We start from the raw sequence: 25594 nt of genomic DNA, 5'->3' as shown, positions 1-25594 counted from the left end.
AAGGTGCATTGCTGATCCATGAAAAATCCCCTTAAAAGATAAGGAGACACTCCACTGGAAAAAAAAAAAGTTCAATCTGTTCAATCTTTACCTTTAAAGGACGAGTATCGCGAAAAAATAAATTTTTATATCAATTTGCTTTTAGTGTTTTATTAAAAAATATATTTATTTGTGTGTTTGTGTTTTACTTTTTTTATTTTTTCACTTTTTCTTGTCCATGGGGGCTGCCATTTTTTTTTCCATCTCTGTATGTGTCGATTAACGACACATACAGACATGGAATACGGCATATAGAGTCCCATAGTGAATGCGAACGGGGCCCGTTCCATCCACTATGCTGTACGCCGTCTGTGTGAGAACGGTGCATGCGGCGCTCCCACACAGTCCAAATTGAAGGTCTTCGGCCGAGCGACGTCCGGCACCATTTTCTTGTGGACCGGAAGCCGCGGCCGGACAGTAAGATTACTACTTCCGGTCGCGGCTTCCGGACTTGTGCACTTGGAGCGGAGGTAGCAGACGGAGCGGACGGACCGGAGGGAGCGGCGGCGGCAGGAGCAGGTAAGTTAGGTCTGTGTATGTACGTGTTTTACTGTGTGTTTACTACTGTATGTCAGGGGCATGTTCCGTGCCCGGCCATTCAGCGCCTTTCCACGAATGAAGCGACTGGTACCTTTTGTACCAGTGACGCTTCCGTCAATGAAAGGTGCTGACTGACTGACGGGGAAAGTCATCCTGCCCAGCCAATCAGCGCCTTTCATAGACGCTGCGTTCAACCCCCTGGAGACCTGCGCAGAAGAGAGCAGGTCTCCATGGCTGCCGGACGGCGTGGGAGCGGGAATAAGGTGAGTTTGAAATTTTTATTTTTAATTGTAATAGAAGTGTGTGGCTGTATCTGCGGGGGGGACTTTGTCTACACGGGGGGGACTTTGTCTACACGGGGGGGACTTTGTCTACACGGGGGGGACTTTGTCTACACGGGGGGGACTTTGTCTACACGGGGGGACTTTGTCTACACGGGGGACTTTATCTACGGGGGGGTGTCTATCTACAGGGGGACTATATCTACAGGGCTGGGCTATATACAGGAGGACTATATCTGCAGCGCTGGGCTATATACAGGGGGACTATATCTACAGGGCTGGGCTATATACAGGGGGACTATATCTACAGGGCTGGGCTATATACAGGGGGACTATATCTACAGGGCTGGGCTATATACAGGGGGACTATATCTACAGGGCTGGGCTATATACAGGGGGACTATATCTACAGGGCTGGGCTATATACAGGGGGACTATATCTACAGGGGGGCTATATACTGGAGTGGGCTGTCTATAGAGCACCATATACAGGGGTGGGCTATATAGTATATAGCCCCCTGTAGATATAGCCCACCCCTGTATATGGTGCTCCATAGATAGCCCACTCCAGTATATAACCCCCCCTGTAGATATAGTCGCCCTGTATATAGCCCAGCCCTGTAGATATAGCCCAGCCCTGTAGATATAGCCCCCTGTAGATATATTCCCCCTGTATATAGCCCACCCCTGTATATAGCCCCCCTGTGTATAGCCCACCCCTATAGATATAGCCCCCCTGTGTATAGCCCACCCCTGTATATAGCCCCCCTCTGTAGATATAGCCCACCCCTGTAGATATAGCCCCCCTGTGTATAGCCCAGCCCTGTAGATATGGTCCCCCTGTAGATATGGTCCCCCTGTAGATATGGTCCCCCTGTAGATAGCCAAACCCTGTATATAGTCCCCCTGTAGATATAGTCCCCCTGTAGATATAGTCCCCCTGTAGATATAGCCCACCCCTGTATATAGTCCCCCTGTAGATATAGCCCACCCCTGTATATAGTATCCCACAAATAGCTCCCCCTATAGTGCTCCACAGAAAGCCCACCCCTGTATATAGCCCCCTTGTACATATAGTCCACCCCTGTATATAGTGCTCGACAGATAGCCCACCCTTGTATATAGTATATACAGGGGTGGGCTATCTGTGGAGCACTATATACAGGGGTGGACTATCTAGTGGAGCACTATATACAGGGGTGGACTATCTAGTGGAGCACTATATACAGGGGTGGACTATATGTACAAGGGGGGGCTATATACAGGGGTGGGCTATCTGTGAAACACTATATACAGGGGTGGACTATATGTGGAGCACTATATACAGGGGTGGGCTATATCTACAGGGGGGCTACATACATGGTAGGGCTATCTGTAGAGCTCTATATACAGGGGTGGGCTATATCTACAGGGGGCTATATACAGGGGTGGGCTATCTGTAGAGCACTATAGGGGGAGTTATTTGTGGGACACTATATACAGGGGTGGTCTATATGGGGGCACTATCTACAGGGGCTCTATGGCAGGCACTATCTACAGGGGGCTCTATGGCAGGCACTATCTACAGGGGGCACAGTGTGTGTGTGGGGGACATGGTGTATGGTGCTATTATAATTAGAGGTGCAGTGTTTGGCGCTATTATATTTAGGGGCGTAGTGTGAGGTATAATGATAACTTTATATTTATTTATAGGTGCAGAAATTTTGGAAAAGTGAGAAGCTGAAGACATCTGAGCGGCAAACTGCAGAAATGGGCTGTGACCGGGAGAAGTCATCATAGAGGTCTGGACCGGATGGAGAGAAAGAACTAGAATCTGAGACGTCACCGGTGAGTCACTTAATGTAAATGTTCACTCTGCCTCTAATCAGCACTGTAGTCACTGTATGATCTGCAGCGAGATGATGGGTGGTATGATTATGATAGGATTTATTTTTTGTGAAACGGCATCTCCCAGCATATCCTTACCATTGTTCGGGCTATGCTGGGAGCTGTAGTTTTACGCCGTACAAACCTATACGGCAGGGGTTGCACTAAATTGAGCTGTATTTGTGCTGGTGTTGTATATATGTAGTGAGCTTGGTTCTGGTGTTGTGTATAGAACCATATTGCTTGTGAAATGTACAAATAATTTTATGCTCGCGTTACATAAAAAGAAATGACACGTCGATTGGTAGAGAAAACAAAAACGGCGAGGGGGAAGGAGATGTCGGGAAAGAGGTTGGGGGGGGTGGGGCGCCAAACTGAATCTTTGCCCCGGGTGCTGGAGAACCTAGCTACGCCTCTGTGTATGTTAACCTACTACACTGTGTGTTAGCTCAAAAAATGGTGACACACAGTGTAGGAGGTTTGACCGTTCAATCCCCTCCTTTCTCCTGGCACTAGCCAGAATAAAGGAGGGGGGATGCTCTGAGCTCACTAGAGCGAGCGAGTTTTCTCAAATTTTGCAGCATAAAGCAATGTGGTTGCTTTACCACATGCAATACTGCAATTTTGGGAATTGCTCCATCTAGTGACCAGCACTGGGAAATGTTATAAATTAGAATCTAATTTATAATATTTCCTGACTCGTGAAAAAATTAAAAAAAGTAGGACAATGTTTAATCACTTATACACTAACTGTTTAACTAAAAAAATTAAAAAATTTTTTTCCAGCGACACATTCCCTTTAAGAACTTCAGAAACTGTGGAATAGTCAGCAACTGGTATTATCAGTATCAGTTGATGACTTCAAGAAAGGCCTAGATGTATTCTTAGAGCAAAGTAATATCAACACTTATGTAAATGTAAGGAATCCTTGTTTGAATGTTGACCCAGTCACATCGCCACTTAGGATCAGGAAGGAAATGTTTCCCTGTTAGGGCAGTTTGGTTCACGCCTTATGGGTTTGCTTTTGCTTTCCTCTGAATCAATGGGGGGAAACAAAGCTATAAAATGTACCCCTACCCCTTACCTTCACCCAGACCCTCATTGAACTTGATGGACATGTGTCTTTTTTCAACTGTATTAACTAGGTGACTGTAACATACTGAATGGTTAAGAAATGTGAAACTATGGAACCAGAGTCACAGGATATTGTGATATTGTGATAGTTTATTGTTTTCCAAAAAGTGTCTTGGTGCCTTTTCTTTAAAGGCTATGTAAACCTTTGTAAATGATTTTTTTATATATATATAGGTATATATATATATATATATATATAGCAGACAAAAAATGGCGACAGCACCCTGCGACACTAATGCCACCTAAACCACTAAATATAAATAAATATGCACTAAAGCTAAATCTACTTACAAATAGGGAGGTTCTTAGTGCACATTTTGATCAAAAAGTGTTAGCCCACCTGCCACGACAAGGCGACCTCTGTAAGGTGGGAACCTACGCTGCACATACACAATTTTATTTATTTATATATATATATATGGGTGTATCAGTGTATTTGGTGCCACTTTCTAATTCATTTTTATTAAAAATTATTTAAACTTTTTGAGATACAGCTGCATTGCATCCTGTATAAAGAGCAGCTGTATCTAGTGCTGAAACCTTTATCCGTCAGGTCAGCTGGACTGATGTGTTCAGTGACAGCGGGTCCTGTGTGCCTCTGACATGCAGGATCCACCTGTTATCAATCATATCTAAGTTATGAACTTAAATATAATCGGTATCAGCTCGATCCTACATGTCAGAGGCACACAGGACCCGCTGTCACTGAACCGGTCAGTCCCGCTAACCTGTCGGATACAGGTTTCAGCACTAGATACGGCTGCTCTGTATACAGGATACAAAGCGGCTGTATATCTCAAAGTAAAAATAATTTTTAATAGAAAGTTGCACCAAACACACTGATATATATATATATATATATATATATATATATATATATATATATATACACACTACCGTTCAAAAGTTTAGGGTCACTTAGAAATTTCCTTATTTTTGCAAGAAAAGCACAGTTTTTTTCAATATAGAGAACATTAAATTAATCAGAAATACACTCTATACATTGTTAATGTGCTAAATGACTATTCTAGCTGCAAACGTCTGGTTTTTAATGCAATATCTACATAGGTGTATAGAGGCCCATTTCCAGCAACCATCACTCCAGTGTTCTAGTGGTACATTGTGTTTGCTAACTGTGTTAGAAGGCTAATGGATAATTAGAAAACACTTGAAAACCCTTGTGCAATTATGTTAGCACCGCTGTAAACAGTTTTGCTGTTTAGAGGAGCTATAAAACTGACCTTCCTTTGAGCTAGTTGAGAATCTGGAGCATTACATTTGTGGGTTCGATTAAACTCTCAAAATGGCTAGAAAAAGAGAGCTTTCATGTGAAACTCGACAGTCTATTCTTGTTCTTAGAAATGAAGGCTATTCCATGCGAGAAATTGCCAAGAAACTGAAGATTTCCTACAACAGTGTGTACTACTCCCTTCAGAGGACAGCACAAACAGGCTCTAACCAGACTAGAAAGAGAAGTGGGAGGCCCCTCTGCACAAATGAGCAACAAGACAAGTACATTAGAGTCTCTAGTTTGAGAAATAGATGCCTCACAGGTCCTCAACTGGCAACTTCATTAAATAGTACCCGCAAAACGCCAGTGTCAACGTCTACAGTGAAGAGGCGACTCCGGGATGCTGGCGTTCAGGGCAGAGTGGCAAAGAAAAAGCCATATCTGAGACTGGCTAATAAAAGGAAAAGATTAATATGGTCAAAAGCACACAGACATTGGACAGAGGAAGATTGGAAAAAAGTGTTATGGACAGACGAATCGAATTTTGAGGTGTTTGGATCACACAGAAGAACATTTGTGAGACGCAGAACAACTGAAAGATGCTGGAAGAGTGCCTGACGCCATCTGTCAAGCATGGTGGAGGTAATGTGATGGTCTGGGGTTGCTTTGGTGCTGGTAAAGTGGGAGATTTGTACAAGGTAAAAGGGATTTTGAATAAGGAGGGCTATCACTCCATTTTGCAACGCCATGCCATACCCTGTGGACAGCGCATGATTGGAGCCAATTTCATCCTACAACAGGACAATGACCCAAAGGACACCTCCAAATTATGCAAGAACTATTTAGGGAAGAAGCAGGCAGCTGGTATTCTATCTGTAATGGAGTGGCCAGCGCAGTCACCAGATCTCAACCCCATAGAGCTGTTGTGGGAGCAGCTTGACCGTATGGTACGCAAGAAGTGCCCATCAAGCCAATCCAACTTGTGGGAGGGGCTTCTGGAATCATGGGGTGAAATTTCTCCCGATTACCTCAGCAAATTAACAGCTAGAATGCCAAAGGTCTGCAATGCTGTAATTGCTGCAAATGGAGCATTCTGTGACGAAAGCAAAGTTTGAAGGAGAAAATTATTATTTGAAATAAAAATCATTATTTCTAACCTTGTCAATGTCTTGACTATATTTTCTAGTCATTTTGCAACTCATTTGATAAATATAAGTGTGAGTTTTCATGGAAAACACAAAATTGTCAGGGTGACCCCAAACTTTTGAACGGTAGTGTATATTTATTTATTTCTTTTTATATATATTTTTAAAGTGTACATAGATTATTGGAGATGGGACATTGATCCAGAGATTTATTCTGATTGCTATATTTGGCGTTGGAGGAATTTTTTTCCCCTAAGATGAGGAAAATTGGTTACAACCTCATACAGGTTGTTTTCCTTCCTCTGGATCAACAGGATAATCGGTTTAACTAGATGGACATAAGTAGTTTTTTATAACCTTAATATGTACGTTTATTAACAGTACCAACAACCTCTGGAACTGGAAGTGAAACCACAGGGATTGCGATCTTTGACTATGAAGAACTTAAAGCCAAAACTGGTAAGAGAAAATTATACATTCTATATCATTGTTTTCTTTCTATTAATGTGTCTTTCCTAACATGTAGACTCCGCTCTGTAACTTGGACTTAAAAGATGTGGTCCCACCTAGATGACACTTTTTTAGATTAAACCCACTTTTCCAAATGCCCTTTTATACTGGCCAATAATTGGGTAAAGGAGCATTCATATGAACGCTCGTTCCTGATCCATATAAAGCCATTGTGTAAACATTGTGTAAACAGGACAATGATCAGCCTGATCATACAATTTATGCTGCAGAAAATATTATCGTTGTCGGCAGCACATCTCTGTGTAAACAGGGAGATGTGCTGCCGACATGATGGTAATGCATGGAAACGAGCGATCATAGTAGCGAGCGCTCGTACCTATACTTAGCTCCTTGTGAAAGGAGCAAACAAGCGCCGATCAATGAGCTGACTCGTTGATCAGAGCTCATTGTTACAGCCAAAATTGACCTGTGTAAAAGGACCTTAACCCATGATAATCAACTGTACAGCCGCTGCAGGTCGATTGTAGTATTACATGGTGCTCATCCAAATAAATTGGTGACCGTGTGATAAATTTTCACGTTTCCACCAGAGCAGGAAATCCTCTTTGTAGCAGCTCTCCATTATGGCTCATAAATGGGGGTCCTGAGAGAGGAATTTGTCTATGATATCCATATGGGCTAATAGGGTATATGGAAAGGAGTTGTACAGATGGGAATTTTTGGGAATATGTGCATTAAAAAAACCAGAGGTCTTTCAGAGACAGAGGGCTTATGTTTAACTTTATTGGCAAATTAATTGAGAGTGATGTTATAGTATAGTAACATCTGTATTCATCCTCATATATGTGCAAAGTAAAGTATTTGTTTTGTGGTTTTTTTTCTACTTTTAAGGTATTGCCTCGAGAGCCATTAAGCCGACTCTAGGACTGATTGATCCGGAGCACACATTACACATGCCAGAGAGAGTAGTTGCAAATAGTGGATTTGATGTATTATGGTGAGTAACTTTATATTCCTATTAGTCTTCTTCTTTTTCTTTTTATTATTATTATTATTATTATTATTATTATGTTGTGATTTAATGAACAGTAAGTCAACATCTAATATTTTTTTACAGCCATTCCCTGGAATCCTATACTGCAATCCCATATAATATGCGCAGCCCTTGTCCCACCAATCCAATCAACCGCCCAGCCTACCAGGGGAGCAACCCCATTAGTGATGTGTGGGCCAAACATGCATTGAGGATTGTTGCTAAGTACTTAAAACGGTGGGTAGGCTTTTCCAAATAGCTTCTGTCTTCACTTGAGACACAGTCATCATAGAAATAAGTGATTATAAATGCAGACAAAATGTGGGAAAGAGGAAATTCATAACATTAAAGTTGCTTTGCCAGCTCTCCTATCTTACCCTATCTGAGGGCAGCAAAAGATAGAGTGAAAGATGCTGTTTGAGGATATTTCGTTTTCTATAATTAATTTATGTAAAAAGCTTTATAAATGCTGCCAGGACTCATAGAGAAAGTCTGAGTCCTGCTTCCATCCATTCAAACTGGTATAGGAAGAGGTGTCAATTACTCTGTATGGGTGGGGGAAGCAGGACTCATAGACTCTCTCTAAAATTACAGTCGGTTTGGAAAACCGCGGGGAGAAGCGGGGTCCCCTGCACTCAATTGTATCCACATGATAAGGTTGCAGATGCAATTGATTAGTCTAGCACTGTCTGGCGAGGTACAGGAACTATCAGTTCCCTGCCTCGCCTTTCATCGCTTTAGTAATGATGCAGGTGGCGCGGTGGAGTGATTGCGCTGCCTGTGTCTTTTCACTGGAAGAGGCCTGGTCTCTAACCAGTACTGCATTGCTGGAGGATGGCGCGGGAACTGGGAGAGATGAGCATGTAATTATTATTTTTTTTTCAGTGGGCAGTTTTATGGGGGCAGCATTATCTGCAGGGGACGCTATAGGGGGCAGCATTATCTACAGGAGACGACCATAGGGGGCTGAATTATCTACCGGGGACGCTAGAGGGGACGGCATTTTCTGCAGGCACTCTATGGGGAGCACTATCTACAGGGGGCTTTATATTGGGCACTATCTACAGGGGGCTTTATATGGGGCACTATCTACAGGGGGCTTTATATGGGGCACTATCTACAGGGGGCTTTATATGGGGCACTATCTGCAGGGGGCTTTATATGGGGCACGATCTACAGAGGGCTCTATATGGGGCAATATCTACAGGGGGCAATGTGTGTGTGGTGCTTTATTTGTATTTAGGGGCACAGTGTATGGTACTATTAAATTCAGGGGAGCAGTGTATGGTACTATTAAATTTAGGGGAGCAGTGTATGGTACTATTATGTTAAGGGGTGCTGTAATGGCAGGGGGTAGGGAGACGGACAAGTGAGCCCTAATCTACCCGCCACTCTGTCCCTGCCTACTTGCAACGACCCGCCCTAGGCGACGGGGTACAACTGGGCGGCGGTCCCTGCGCTCAGTAAGTGCACGACAAACACGACAAACATACAAGGAACACAAGCAAGGAAAAGGGGCCGTTGCCCACGGCAACACCGTGAGCAACCAGAGTGGTGAACGAGCCGAGTCAAGCCAGGAGTGTGCGAGGTACAAAACGAAAAGCAGAAGAGTAGTCGGTAAGCCAGGGTCTGTATGGAGCAGGATCAGAAATAGCAGGAGCTGTAGCTGGGCCAGGAAACCACAAGGAGGGAAACACAAGCAATAACAAGCACCGAGGGACAGGAAGTGCAGGCTTAAATAGACCGAGGGCGGGAGCTAGCTGAGTCTGGCCAGGTTACGATAGGCTCTCCCACTCCTAAGCCTGCCAGCCTGAATGGTGGAAGCAGGAGTCAGTCTCAGGGATGTATTCTCAGGTGCTGACTGATTAGTTCTGGGAGTTAACCCCGCTGTGCCTGGCAGATCCTTTACAGGTGCAGTGTATGGTTCTATTATTTTTAGGGGCATAGTGTGTGGCACCATGAGAATTTTATCATCGTTTATAGGTGTGGAAATATTGGAAAAGTGAGGAGCCAAAGACATCCGAGTGTCAAATTCTGCATAAATCGTCATGGCCGGGAAAAGTTGTCATGAGGTCTGGACCGGATGGAGAAGAAAAGAGAAAGAGAGCGACTCCCATCAGAGAAGACGTCACCTGGCAGTCACTGGATTTATAGAGAATCTGTCACCTCTCCTGACATGTCTGTTGTAGGAAAACTTTGTATTCTACAAAAAGTATTTTTATAGTCCAGGACTAATAGACAAATGGGTGTTACCGTTCCCCTTGTCAGGAAGGTTGTCCCTACACAGTGTGACGCTGTCACATGGTTGGTTGGAGACTGACACACAGTGTGATGATGGATGGTTGGAGACTGTCAGTATGTAGGGATACAGCTCTTTGATAAGAGGAATCGTAACACCTATTTGTCAATGCTCGCACTGAAAGGTGGTGTCAACTATAGGCGCGGCGGAGAAGGGGGACCCAAGTTTGGGGAACAGCCCTGGGCCTATGGTCTAATTAATCTGCCACTGATCCCTGAGCTCATTGTCTTCTCCTCCATCATATGCTGCCCTCATATATGGTAAGATAGGAGATCCACAACATTGTTGTTATTATTATTATCATTATTATTATTATTATTATTATTATTACTCTTATACAGTAACATTCTTGTAACATACTTTTAGTTATGTGTTTTTTTTCTGTTTAACAGAGCTGTTAAAAACCCAGATGACCGAGAAGCTCGTTTCTCTATGCATCTGGCAAGTTCATTTGCTGGAATAGGCTTTGGGAATGCTGGGGTACATCTCTGGTGAGTTTTTGTGCACACATATTATATCCTGTAATATTAAATACTGCCACTGTATCATATAGCAGAAATGTATCTTCATTAATAAATAATATCTATAATGCTTGTAAAAAGCTGTTCTTAAAGGGGATGTCAATTAGACATGTCAAAATAGTTAGTTGTGAGCCCAGCATCTGTGAGAACAGTCGCAACTATTTTTTTTATTCTCTCCTTGTTATCAGTTTAAAGATGTAGCTCTAAATCTAATTTAGGTCTAGTGTAGGTCTTTATTTAGTAGTATAAAGTAATTCATAGATGATGTAATGGTATGGTATTTATATATATATATATATATATATATATATATATATATATATATATAATCTTAAAAGGAATTTTCCACTTCACTCTAGATTTGATTGGTATTAGAGTTAGATTGTGTGTCAGAGGCACACAAGAGCCACGGTCAGCCGAGCCGTCAGTCTAGCTGACTGATAGATTCGGTTACAGCATCGTAATGCAGCTTCTATGTATAGTGGATACATAGAAGCCACAGCGCTATAACGAAATACAATTTTTAATAAAACTATATTAGAAAAACTTTTAGTATTGCAAAACACATACATTACATAAAAATAAAAAAACAACATCAAAGGTTTTCATAGCCTTTAAATGAAAGTAGAAGAAAAATAATTATTAAAGAAAACAAAATGTTGCTAAGGCAGGTGCAGTAGACCACCAGAAAATAAAGACATTAGACACTTATGAGTTAAGCATAATTTCCCTAAAAATTGATGATTATATCTTTTGTTTTCAGCCATGGGATGTCATATCCAATTGCAGGGCTGGTGAAGAAGTACAGAGCCAAGGATTACAATGTGGATCACCCAATAGTGGTAAATATGTCTTCAGCATGCTTTGTTCTAGAATTGCAAATTGTTCCATAGGAAAATGCCCTTCTTTTTGCAAATAACATTACTTTTTTCAGCGACACACCGCAGAAAAGATGGTACATATATACCCTTAGGACATGTTCACACGGTGCTCAAAAAATATGATGTGTAAACGTGTCAACTACGCAAGTTTTTGTAAATCGCTTTTTAAAATTTAGGTGTTTTGACGCGTTTTGTGCATGCTCTTTGCACGTGTTTTGGCGCGTAATTTGGCACAAGAATTGAGCAAGCTTTTTTTTAGGCGTATTTCTCCGCAACAATGCAAAATACACAACACATATACACACCGTGTGAACATGGCCTAAGGTTGTGTTCACACTAGGGTCACACTAGGCACTTTGTTGCCATTTTGCAATAATTACAGCAAAAAATGTAATATAGATATATAGAGAGCAGGAATGCCTCACAATAAACATTATTATATCTATTAGGTATACCACGATGTCTGATTAGTTGCAATTCCGTAACATCACTAGGTATTAGATGACCCTGGTTAGAAGTAAAAAGTAAGGGGCCACTGCTCTTTACTTAATGCTTGAGCCCGTTTACTCTTGGTGGGAGTCCCAGCAATCCGACATTGATGGCGTATCTAATCAATATACAAACAAGGGTCATAGTCATAATTCCTTTAGCAATGTAAATGTTTATCAAGCTTAAAGAAGATCTGTCATCATATTATAACGTCTTGTTTAAAGGCAGCATAATATGGGGACAGCTCCGCTCTCCTATTAGCCCAAATGGCACAAAAAAATATTGTGTCTTTTGGCTAATAGCCGCTAGCAAAGAATACAGTGGACTCCTAGTCATTAATCCACTGTATTCACGAGGGGTGCGCTCCTTGCCCCCTCCTGCCCCTTTCAGCAGTGAACACCACCGCCATCAATCACTGCTGAGAGGGCTGGGAAAGGAGGAAGACATATTATAATGACAGATTCGCTGAAATGATTTTGACTGAAAAAAAGATATGGAGATTAAAAAAAAAAAGTAGGGGTCAAGCCGACACTTGTGTGATATGGCTGTAAGCGAACAAAGTGTTGGGTATGAAAAATGACATCATATTTTTTGACAAGCAATAGAATATTTGATATTTCTCATGTATTTTATGAGTCGGGACGTTAAGACAAAATCTTATTATTTATCCTAAATGTTTTCTTAATCCCGCTGCCATTAATAATTTTTCTTACACCAGCCTCATGGACTTTCGGTAGTGCTCACGTCACCAGCAGTATTCTCCTTCACTGGAGCAATGTGCCCAGAGCGGCACCTGGAGGCAGCAGAGATACTTGGTAGGAATTTCTCCGTTTTCCAATGAAGAAATACTAGAGTGCATTTCTGCTTCCTATACTTCTAAATGTTAAATCTGTTTAGTTTTGCGGTGACAGACTGTTTCCCAGAAAAAAAAACAGACATGTAGTTATTGGTGTTTTTTTGTTTTTTTTATTATTATTATTTAGGTGGAAAAAGCCTTTAGTTGTTCAAGGGTTCAGCTGATAGCCGTGAGTTTGGCTTCTGAAACACCCCGTGAGCAGCAATATCCCCAGGAAAAGTTGCTGCTAGCCATAAATTTCCCCTGATAATATAGTATTACGTACATGCCAGCATTCATACGAATGGATAACCACTTAGTGCATGGCCGGGTCAGGTCCGCCAGGGCAGAATCTGCTCCTTGTTATGAGCTCTCTGCTCTGGTTAATAGTAGCAGGGCCCGAGTATAAATATTTTGTGGCGATCAAGACAGGTTGTCCAGACCCAGCAGACCTGCCATCATAGAAGCATTGGAGGAGGGCAGTGCCTCTTCACCAATTTATCTATAACAGCAGGTCTGCCGACATCATTAGCGCAACTACCACCGCCAGGACACAAGGTACTGACGATGGCCAACATCAGGACGTTGTGTGCACTGGCCGCCTGAAGAGGACCCAGGGGCTGGTCTGGCATGGGGTATAAATTAATGGAGGTGGTCTGAATGAATTTAGGGATCTTATGTGGGGTTTGAATAACGTTAGGGGTCTAGTCTTGGGTCTTAATTTTATGGTCTAAACTCATTTTAGGAACAGGTGTGGGGTCTGTAGTCATTTAGTGGTTTGGTCTGGGGTCTAAATTAATTTTGGGTTCTACAGTCTAAACTAATTTTAGGGGTCTAGTCTGTGGTCTAAATCAATTTAGGGTCTGGTCTGGGGTCTGAATTAATGGAGGGGTCATGTCTAGGGTCTGAATTAATTTAGGGATCTGGTTTGGGGTTTAAATGAATTTAGCGGTCTGGTCTAGGGTCTTAATTTTATGGTCTGAACTCATTTTGGGAGCAGTTCCGGAGTCTGCATTCATTTAGAGATTTGGCCTGGGGTATTAATTAATTTTGAGTTCCGGGGTCTTAACTCATTTTAGGGTCTGGTCTGGGTTCTGAATTAATTAAGGGGTTTGATCTGGTGCCTGAATAAATAAGGGGTCTGCACTGCGTTGTGAACTAGTTTAGTGGTCTGGTCAATTTATTATTCTGCCTATGAATGAAAATATTTTTATTTTTTATTTTTTTGGTACAGTGATTTCTAAGTACTTCCATATCTCTCATTTTTAATTAATTGGTAGAGGTTCACTAAGCTTTATTTTTATAGGGCTACCCAAATAATAAAATGGTTGGGAATCTCTGTCCTATAGAGATATTTGAATGTTGTTGAGTCATTACCTTACATCACCACTCGGTGTCACTGTATATTCACATTCCATTTAAAAATCGGAGTAAAATCTAGGGAAAAAATTGAGGAAGATTTATTAAAACTGTTGTAAGATAATAATTTGTGAACTGTCTCTGACATTGTTGAAAAAGTGTTACATGGCTCATAATAAATATCTCTAAGGGCGGGTTCACACATAGCGGAATTTCACTTAAATTCCGCTGCGGACACTCCGCAGCGTTAATCCGCAGCGGAGCCGTTTCTCCATTGACTTTCACTTTAAATTAGCAGTGTTCGTTTACACGATGCGTACAATTCCGCTGCGGAGCATAGGCTGCGGAGCGGAATTTGGTGTCCGCAGCATGCTCTGTCTGTTGCGGAGCAGTGGCGGACTCATGGCGGAATTTCTCCATTGACTTCAATGGAGATTCAAAGTTCCGCAATGAAGTCCGCAGCTGTCATGCACATGTCATGTGTGCTGCGGATACGTCTTGCTTTTTTAACTTGACATTTCTTCATTCTGGCTGGACCTATGTATTTCTAGGTCTACAGCCAGACTGAGGAAGTCAATGGGGCTCCCGTAATGACGGGAGCGTTGCTAGGAGACGTCTGTAAATAGTCACTGTCCAGGGTGCTGAAAGAGTTAAGCGATCGGCAGTAACTGTTTCTGCACCCGGGACAGTGACTACCGATCCCAATATACATGTATCTGTAAAAAAACATATAAGTTCATACTTACCGAGAACTCCCTGCGTCTGTCTCCAGTCCGGCCTCCCAGGATGACGTTTCAGTGTAAGTGACGGCTGCAGCCAATCACAGGCAAAGCACAGGCTGCAGCGGTCACATGGACTGGCGCGTCATCCAGGGAGGTCGGGCTGGATGCCGAAAGAGGGACGCGTCACCAAGACAACGGCCGGTAAGTATGAAAATCGTTTCCTTTCACTAGGGAAAGTGCTGTCCCTTCTCTCTATCCTGCACTGATAGGGAGAAGGGAAGCACTTTTCCCGCAGTCTGCAGCAGCTAGTCCGCATCAATGTACTGCACATTTTGTGCAGATCCGCTGCAGAATCTGCAACGCAGATTCTGTGCGGCATCGATGCGGACAGTTGCGGAGGAATTCCGCCATGTGTGGTCATGCCCTAATACTGATGAATATTCTGAAACAGACACAACCTCTATGCCATCTGATTGGTACAATTACCCAATTGTAGCACAATAAATTTCTGTCATTAGACATTAATGAATCTGGCGCTCAGCCGCGTCTGCTGCGCCTCTTTTGAAAGGCCAAATTTAAAGGTGTCTTAGGCGTCACAAGCAGTTGGCACAACTGTTTGGTAAACGCAGAACAGGTCGCCTGTGACAGTCTTCAGGACTAGTTTTCCTATGCCAGTTTTTCACTTATGACTTATTGATAAGCTGCCCCTATGCCTTCCATCATTACATACTGAATATATTCTCTGGTTGTCCCACTCTTCTTGAGAGAATGTGTTCCCCACAGCTTTATGTATATAATAATAATAATATCTAATATTTCTGATGCGTCCTAATCAAATAAGAATCTGAATTTATTATACATTCAGCCTAGAATTTTATTCAATGCCTTCTCCACAGGTCTGTAACCCACATTTAAAGCTTTTTGTTTTAATTTAGGGGCCGACGTCCGGACTGCCAAAATCAAAGACGCTGGGCTGATCTTGGCTGACACATTACGGAAAATTCTCTTTGACCTGAATGTAGATGATGGTTTGGCAGCGGTGGGGTACAGTACAGCAGATATTCCTGCATTAGTGAAAGGAACTTTACCTCAGGTATGTACCCAAATGTTTTACTGTAGAATATAACAAATATAAGGTCTTCCTTGTTTCTGGGGAACCGGCCACAAAACTCTCAGGACCTCCTGGGCCCTTTGTAGAAAGTATGACTGGATCCTGGATCAATGAACGACAGTATTGATAAGTATAATATTATAGGACTAGTCTCATGAAGACAACCCCTTTGCCTATGCCCTTTTTAGAGCTTTTAGACCTCATAGAGGTGGGTACCCTGCTACGGACCTTCCCCTATTAGTCGGAGCAGAGAGTCACTAACAATTATCCCGTCCATGTATTACATTGTAATTTGGTCTGTTATGATTGACATTGTTCGTGTATGTTATCCACTACTCCAGCGCTGACATGGAAGAGCATAAGAAAACCCACATAAATAAAGGGAGAACATCCAATTATATATAAATGTGTTTTGCAGTACAAAATATATTTTATTATTATACAATGAATTATCTAACAACATACCAAAGTATAGACCGTTGAGGATTTTATGAATGCAGTCAGTTAGTATAATCCTGAATAGTGGACTGTATACATAAAATAAACCTGGGTGGTCTGGAAATCTTCATCACAGAGTGTACGCTGAGGTGATGGAGAATGAAGAATGTAAAGGGTTCAGTTACATAAAGTAGTCTATTCTCATTGAACATACATATTAGTCAATATACAGGGGTCGGAGCAGCACATAGGATGAACGCTCTGCTTGACTTGGTGCTTCTTTAAGAAGGAAACAGCTGTCAGTGTGCTTGGGTCTTGTTTGCAGGAGATATAGGATGATTTGCATTTCTTATGAAAAGTTTTAAATTACTGCACATCTGTCACTATTTGCTATTTCTTAACTTTTATTCTCCCTGAAGAGTTTCTGTAAAGTCACGAATATAACACATACTGTAACCCCATTTCACTTTTTTCTTAGCACGACCTGCCGGTAACATAAGGAGAGTTGACAATATTCTAGGGGTCGTGGCTTAATATACCCTATATAAAGTTATGTGGCCAATATACATCATGATATTTAAAGTAGACCTCTAGTTTTTCATTACAATTTTCCTGTGTCTATAGCAAAGTTCTTTCAGCAACTTTCACTTTTATTCATAAATGTACATAATTGAACATTTTCCAAACATTTAACCATAAACCACACAAACTGGAGGGATATTGGGGCACACTTTTATTCACATATATGCTTATTTAAAAAAAATAATGAAATAATTGAGCCGAACTGGACTTCACTTTCTGCTGCTTAGATAGATTCAAAAGTCTTTACCTAGGACCTTATGCGTCAGCATTATGGATCCCTGTTGTACTGATCCATTATGCATTACCCATAGCCCACTATGGGCTCATACTGTACTCCATTGCATGCTGGTATTGAAGGTTTTTTCCGAGCTTATGGAAAAAAAAACGAAAAGTACCTGTATGTGTTTGAATGGTCACCAGATGATACCCCCAAAGCTCAGAAGTAGTTATCTTTTATGTTCATTATGTTTCCTAGCTCTGTGCAGCACTGTTGATTTCATTTTGCTAGGGCTTGCTGTGAGCGGGATTACCATTTAAAGGACTACAGTTTCCATTATTCCTCTCCTCTCTCACAGACATTGTCTATATTTACAGATGCCTGTATTCCTCTCTATTACATGGTGTAAAGCAGTTCTGTAATTGTTCACAGTCTGCTACTGAGACACATCTCTGCTGTTCTGCTGGTATACTCTGCACTAGCAGGAGACTAGCCTACAGAGAAATTACAGACCATTAGTAAGTGACTAATCTTATTGCAGTTAAACCCTTTGCAAACAATGTTTAAAGACCGGAAAATCCTATTTAAGGAGATTTTTTTTTTCCCCCTGGAATCATTGCTTTTAGAAGAAAATGCAGTGCCTCACAGAGTGAATGCCTACGGGTCTTTAATACTCACTCATAGAAGCTCTGTACTACTGTACAGGGTCTATGCATGCAGCATTGCCATGTGCATAAACCCTAAAATATTTTACTTCACAATTTAAAAAATGCAAATTGTAAACACAAAATTTATTTTTAAAAGAGAATAAACCTCAGTGGTAAATGGCTCATGAAACCACAACAAGACAAAAAGAACTAACAAAATGTACAGGTGTGACCACATGGACCAAAAGTTGTTTCGTTTTTTTTTTGTTTCAAAAAGAGATTAAAAGGACCACGATCAAATTACCTAAAGAATTTTGATTTGTGTATAGCAAAGTGCAGTGTTTCTCAGTGTTCCTAAGTAAAGCACCACCTACTCAAACAAATTACATCAAAGTACCTCAAGCCTATGATCATATACTGTGCTTGCCCATTAAACGCACTGCATGTGCACAGTGCGAGTACCCCCTAGAGACATAGCATGTTCCTCGTGGGGTACACGTATCACGGGTTGAGAACCTAAGGCATAGGCAATGCAAATACCATTGGCAGTTTTGTTTCAGCTTTCCCATAGTTTAATAGCTAGCCAATGGCTCAATTCTGTCTCTTGCTTCTGTATTAGCCTTGGAGGTTTATTTTTTTCTTCCAAAGGAATGCCCAAGTGGCGCTTTCACAATTCTCCCAATTATTTCTATAAAGAGGAACTCTTCACTAGGTACTGTAATATCTATCAAGGAAGAATTTCCTTGTGCAGATGACTACTCCCTCGTTTGCCATGATTTGGGGAAGACATGAGATAGATCATCACAAAAGCTTGCATGGATGCAGTCTTTAGTATATTGTACAGTTCATGCCCTGTCTAGATCACTTGATCATTTTTATTTGTTGCAGTAAACCCTTTATAATTAACATTTTATTGTGTGCTATTGGTAGCATCACATTTATCCTTTGCTAGTTTTTGAAACTGAACTACACTTTTTTAGTGAATCATAGGGTATGCCCTTAGTGCAGAGGTCCCCAACCTTTTGGAGCTTGTGAGCCACATTAAACTTGGGCGGATGATCGCAAATAACATTTCAAACATGGAGAGATATGTGGTGGAAGTGAACAAAGTGGTATTGCATATTTTAAGTGGCACATTCAGAAGTAAATGTGTAATATACCATCAAAATTGGCACTATTCTGAGGTTAGGATATGTCTTTATTATAGTAGATTTGGAAATCTTATTGTAGCCAATGCATATGGTCATAATTCAGAGATCCTATTGCGAGCCACACAATTATAGGTCACGAGCCACGTGTGGCTTCCAAGCCCATGGTTGGGGACCTCGGCGCTAGTGTGATATGTATATATTTACGTTTTGCATACATGTAGTAATGTATTTGACGTTGCGTTCTTTTTTTTTTATATCAATAATATTGTAAATGTTTTTAAGGATTTGGTTAGCCTCTGAACATATATGTGTTGACCCTTTGAGTCTGTATAATGCATTAAAGGAGCTACCTGGGACCTGATTGAAAAACAAACAAAAAAAACAAACACTGGCATAGAAGTCAGTCCATGGTGTGTAGAATGTAAGTTAGGCTTTATTTGCACTGCATCCATTTGGCGTACACATTGGGAAATACTCCCGATGTATACTTTTACCTAATGCCTCTGACGTATTCAACTGTATACTATACTTTGACTCCCATTACTAAAATCATATACAACATGGTTTAAGGTTTTTGTGGAATGCGTTTATATTGAAAAGTATATGCTTTTCAATAAAGTTAAAAAAGGTTTTAACTTTTGGCATACAGTGGGTCAATGGAACCGACACGCCGGGAGCATTTCCCAGCACATACGTTGAACGCAGTGTGAATAGAGCCTTAGGGCCTGACACAACCTGACATGAGCGGTGTAAACGAGCACGATCAACGAGACAGCTCGTTGATCGGCGCTCGTTTGCTCATTCCACAAGGATAAATGCATGGGGACGAGCGATCGTTACTACGATCGCTTGTCACCATACGTTTCTATCATGTCGGCAGAACACCTCCCTGTTTACACAGTAAAGATCTGTTGACGACAACGATAATATTATCTGCTGTATAAACAATGCAATTATCCGATGAACAAGCGTTTGCTCGTTCATCGGCTGATCGTTGCCATGTTTACACAGGGCAATGATCGGGAACGAGCATTCCTATGAGCGCTCATTGCTCGATAATTGGCCCGTGTAAAAGAGCCTTTACTCAGTTTGAGTTTCCTTTTCCCCTACTTATCTCTGAACATAGCATAGATTATCTAAAGAGGAAAAAAAGAGGTACACCACCACAGGTTAATTCTCCTGTCACCACCATAGTACAACCTGCATCTGTGTACAAGTCAAGTTTCTATCCCACTCACCATCGGAGATCAGCTGTCGACACCTTCTCCACACTAGTTAGCAATGAGTTCCGATCCTTGGACAAATTGAAAATACCTAGTGACAAGTTAGAGGCTCTGTCACCAGATTTTGCAACCCCTATCTCCTATTGCAGCAGATCGGCGCTGCAATGGAGATATGAGTAAGGTTTTGTTTTTTTTAAAACGAGCATTTTTGGCCAAGTTATGACCATTTTTATATTTATGTAAATGAGGCTTTCTAAAGTAAAACTGGGCGTGTTTACAGTTAAAGTACAACTGGGCGTGTATTGTGTGTGTTACATCTGGGCGTGTTTACTTCTTTTACTAGCTGGGCATTGAGAAGAGAAGTATCATCCACTTGTCTTCGCAACGCCCAGCTTCTGGCAGTGCACAGACACAGCGTGTTCTCGAGAGATCACGCTGTGACGTCACTCACTTCCTGCCCCAGGTCCTGCATCGTGTCGGCCACATCGGCACCAGAGGCTACAGTTGATTCTGCAGCAGCATCAGCGTTTGCAGGTAAGTAGCTACATCGACTTACCTGCAAACGCCGATGCTGCTGCAGAATCAACTGTAGCCTCTGGTGCCGATGTGTCCTCGCTCGTCCGACACGATGCAGGACCTGGGGCAGGAAGTGAGTGACGTCACAACGTGATCTCTCGAGAACACGCTGTGTCTGTGCACTGCCAGAAGCTGGGCATTGCGAAGACAAGTGGATGATACTTCTTGTCACAACGCCCAGCTAGTAAAAGTAGTAAACACACCCAGATGTAACACACATAATACACGCCCAGTTGTACTTTAACTGTAAACACGCCCAGTTGTACTTTAGAAAGCCTCATTTACATAAATATAAAAACGGTCATAACTTGGCCAAAAATGCTCGTTTTAAAAAAAAAAAAAAATGTTACTCTTATCTCCATTGCAGCACCGATCTGCTGCAATAGGAGATAGGGGTTGCAAAATCTGGTGACAGAGCCTCTTTAAGCTTTCTTGAAAGGAAAGCGATCAAATCCCTAACTGATAAACAACAATGCCATTAGATCAGCTGACAAGGGTGGAGGGGTTGTGATACAGAATAAAGCTGATTATATCCAGGAAGCCCTTAGATTACTATCTGAATCTGTCAATTCTATGAAAAGTTAGAATTCAACCCCCTAACAACATATGCATCTGAATACAAACTCATGATTGATATGGCCTTCCAGGCTGGCCTACTTAACAAAAAAGGGAAAAGCTTTCTGAATGTCCCCATCCCTACTGTACCATTTTTTTTTTTATCATCTCCCCAAAATTCACAAGTCCGCCACTGTCCACCTGGTCGACCCATTATCTCTGGCATTGGCTCTCTAACGAGCAACCTATCCCACTTTATTGACCTACACTTACAACCCTTTTTCCCTGAAGTGCTCTACTCACCTAATTAGGGAGCTCCACAGCCTCAAAAGGAGACACAGTTTTTCCTTGTTAGGTTTCTTAACAGCAGATGTTTCTGCACTCTACACTAACATCCCCCATACTAAGGGCACCGAAGCTGTTGTCCCTAATACATTCAGATCTATCCATACCAGATGACCAGACACGGTTTTTTTACAAACTCTATTACAATATAATGTCTTCACATTCAATAGAATTTTTTTCAAACAAATCCAGGAGTGGGAAATGGGCTCAGGTTTTGCCCCTTCCTACGCCAATCTCTATACGCAGGCTTTTGAAGATGCCCATATTTGGAATTACCACCATTTTAAGGCTAACATCTTGCTCTATCGCCGATATATCGACGATCTATTTTTTATATGGAAGGGCAGTAAGGCGCGGAGGCTATTAGGTTCAATCAGACACTAAATACAATTTTTTTGGTCTCACGTTCACTCATAATTTCTCCCCGGTATCCATTGATTTTCTAAATTTAGTTATCAGTAAAAACAGTGAGGGGTCCTGGTCACCAAGACACATTTTAAAATGGTTGATGTCAACAGTTATTTGGATTCCAAAAGTGCCCACTATCCCCCTGGCTGAGGAATATCCTTTTTGGGCAATTCAGAAAGATTAGGAAAAATTGCTCAAATAATGAACAGTTCAAAATGGAATGCAAAACCCCTACTGTCACGAGGCGGGGTGTGGACCCACTGGGCCGTACCGCGTAGTGGGATGGCAGCTGGCCAAACAGGTAAGGTATAGAGTCTATAGTCCAGAAAAGGGTACCTGAGGCAATGTAGATGTAGCAAGGCAGGCTCGGCTGGGACCAGGCATTAGGTAGACATCAGGCGTGGAGTAGTAGAACAGGCGTGGAGATGAAGTACAACACGACAACAGCTCAGCACGGCAGTAGACCAGGGTGGTACAGATATCACGAGAAACAGGATACAGGAACGGAAACAGCACGACACAGCACAGCAGCAGGACGTCCATGGCCGCGGTCATCAAGGGGTAAGTTAGAATGACAGACCGCAGCCATAGACGTTACTCTTACCAAACATTTCAATGACGAACATTTGCCCTGCAGCCTTATCTCTGGTGCCTGTCAAAAAGCGGCGCAATTCACACAGGATGAATGTGTCATGCCAGACAGTATTAGAGCATATGGACTTTATACAGCGGAGTCTGTTAGAGCGGCTCCTGATATGGTGCGTCCATGCATTACATTTGAATGGCCGGCATATAAAGATACACTTTCCCTGCAGTGGAGTAAGAAAAGCCAAACCCGCAGCTATCAGCTGATTGTTGCACCTTTTTGGCTTCTTTTTAAAAAGGAGGTTGTCTTCATGATACAACCCTTTTCATGCCGTTATCTCCGTATTACTATTAATAACACCTGCTACAGCCTTAACCATTAATATATGATTACCTAATGCAACTATTGGATATTTGTATGTTTTGTCTTATAAATATTGACCAAAATACGCCCATGCAAAAGTGGCCATAGTCAAATGTGGAGACTCACTTTAACTCTCTGTGAACACTAAATAAATACGTTCCTACAATTATAGAATAGTTTTAGGTATGATATTTTGGGCTTTGTCTTCTGTCTGACTTGTGTACACCAAGTAATACAACACTATACAGCCTTAATACATTTTCTTCTATATTTTAGGAAAGAGTAACAAAGTTATCACCCAGACTGCACTCTGAAGAAGACCTTTCAAAGTTGTTTGAAGCATCAATGAAGCTTTATTGATCTGAAGCGTACATGGTGGTTTTAAAGGGGGTATTTATAAATAAAGTTTATTACAGTGAGTATAATACCTTGACCTTGGGTACTACAGCTCTCTACATAAAGCCGAGCAGTGAAGGAGGTACAGTATATGTACATGGATCTCGATGTACTCGCATGTCATTCTGAGCAAATACACTGCTTTAAACTTTATTTATAAAAACCCATTGAGCCCCTTTAACTATTAATGCTTTTGAGTATTAATAATTTCACTGTTCCCTAAATCATATAGTATGCACTTTTTAAAGCTATGAATTTTAACCTGTGATGTGCCACAATGGAAATATTAATTCTATTTTTGGATATTCTAAAACAAAAAAATACATCAACTAAAGTTTGTATTAAATGGTTAAACAGAACAATTCCACTGTGTTTTTATTATGGAAAATAATTTTGTTTTTAAATAATTACTGCAATTACAATATGAAACTGCAGTCGCAAATGCAGTTGCGACGAGGCCCCTAAGCCTGTGGGGCACACGGGGCCCACGTTGCCATACAACATGCTGGTTAAATAAATTTTCTGCACCGTGAAGCTGGCAATTCCTGGTTACGGTCACATGGTACACTTAGTGTACCATGTGACCGTGACATCATGTGACACATCTTCCAGCCAGTGCAGTGGAAGAGCTGGCGTGGAGGACTCCAGGTGAGCTGCAGAGTATGTAATGTAATGTGTTGTAATGTATTGTATTGTGTTGTCTTGTAATGTATTGTGTTTTGTATTCTGCTGTCTCTGTTTGCGGTTGCGACGGGGGGGCCTGTTAAATTACAGCCCCCCCTCCTCTCTCCACCGCAAACTGCACAATACAACACAATACATTACAAAGTGTGGGTTGCGGCCCCCTGGGGGGGTCGTGTGGAGACCTCCGGGGGGTCACGTGTCACTCACCAAGGTTCCAGTTCCATTCAATGCTGGAGCAAGGAACTGACGTCTCCTTGCTCCAGCATTCACTGTGCCCTGAGCGTCTCGACGCAGGTAGGCGCAATGTAGCGATATCATCGCACCTGTCTGCGCCAACTCAATCATAGCACATACCGGAGGAGGCGAAGGATCATCCACCCAGCGTGGGAACGGGGACAGGTAAGTAATTATGTTATTTTTCTATTATGCACATATGGGGGCATTATACTGTGTGGGGGAAGCTATGGGAGCATTATACTGTGTGGGGGCATTATACTATGGGGGGTGTTAGGCAAGGCGGCTGGGCATAGGCGCGCGTAGGGGTCTGGTGATGGTGATGGTGGTGTTGGGGATGGGTAGGGGGGCCCAAGCTGAATTCTTGCACCCGGGCCCATGAGCCTTTAGCTACGCCCCTGCTCCCAACTATGTAGGTGGGGCTGTCAGGGTATGCTTGGAGTTGTCATTTTGCAGTAGCTGGAGGGATCCTTGCCTTGCAGAATAAACATTATCAGCTGCTCGTCTGCATTAAAGTCCTTTTTACACGGGCCATTTATCAGGCAAACGCTCATTTATCGGCTGATCGTGTAGTTTTTGCTGCAAGAAATATCGTTGTCAGCAGCACATCTCCGCCGCATGATAGAAATGTATGGGGATGAGCGATCGTAGTAACGATTGCTCGTCCTCAAACATAGCTCCTCGTGAAAGGATCAAACGAGCGCCGATCAACAAGTTGTCTCATTGATCGCAGCTCGTTTACATGGCCCATGTTCACCCTTATCCAGAACACTCCCTATACTAAATGGAATAATTCCAATAAGAATATTGTATTTAAGAAATTGTTACATAGTTACATAGTTACATAGTTACATAGTTAGTACGGCTGAAAAAAGACACATGTCCATCAAGTTCAACCAAGGGAAGGGAAAAGGGAAGGAAAAATTTCTACACATAGGAGCTAATATTTTTTTGTTCTAGGAAATTATCTAACCCTTTTTTAAAGCCATCTACTGTCCCTGCTGTGACCAGCTCCTGCGGTAGGCTATTCCATAAATTCACCGTTCTTACTGTAAAGAAGCCTTGTCGCCTCTGCAGCTTGAACCTTTTTTTCTCCAGACGGAGGGAGTGCCCCCTTGTTTTTTGAGGGGGTTTTACAAGGAACAGGATTTCACCATATTTTTTGTATGTGCCATTAATATATTTATATAAGTTAATCATGTCCCCCCTTAGTCGTCTTTTTTCAAGGCTAA

General features: G+C 42.0%; 1 protein-coding gene across 2 annotated transcripts in view; it reads left to right on the top strand.

The window, feature by feature from the left end:
- ADHFE1 (alcohol dehydrogenase iron containing 1) overlaps nt 1-23745 on the top strand; it is a 56042-nt gene extending 32297 nt beyond the window's left edge. For both annotated transcript variants that reach the window (XM_075828299.1, XM_075828298.1), the window contains exons 8-15: nt 6618-6695; nt 7599-7704; nt 7825-7977; nt 10432-10530; nt 11324-11402; nt 12649-12745; nt 15782-15939; nt 23325-23745. In XM_075828299.1, the coding sequence (XP_075684414.1) occupies nt 6618-6695; nt 7599-7704; nt 7825-7977; nt 10432-10530; nt 11324-11402; nt 12649-12745; nt 15782-15939; nt 23325-23408 (854 nt within the window). In that variant the 3' untranslated portion in view covers nt 23409-23745. The remainder of the gene's footprint in view (nt 1-6617; nt 6696-7598; nt 7705-7824; nt 7978-10431; nt 10531-11323; nt 11403-12648; nt 12746-15781; nt 15940-23324) is intronic.
- The last annotated feature ends 1849 nt before the right edge of the window (nt 23746-25594 follow it).

This window comes from Rhinoderma darwinii, chromosome 5 (genome assembly GCF_050947455.1).
Source record: "Rhinoderma darwinii isolate aRhiDar2 chromosome 5, aRhiDar2.hap1, whole genome shotgun sequence".
NCBI lineage: Eukaryota > Metazoa > Chordata > Amphibia > Anura > Rhinodermatidae > Rhinoderma > Rhinoderma darwinii.
Note: the sequence above shows the minus strand (reverse complement) of the source record. Positions and strands in the feature narration are given on the sequence as shown.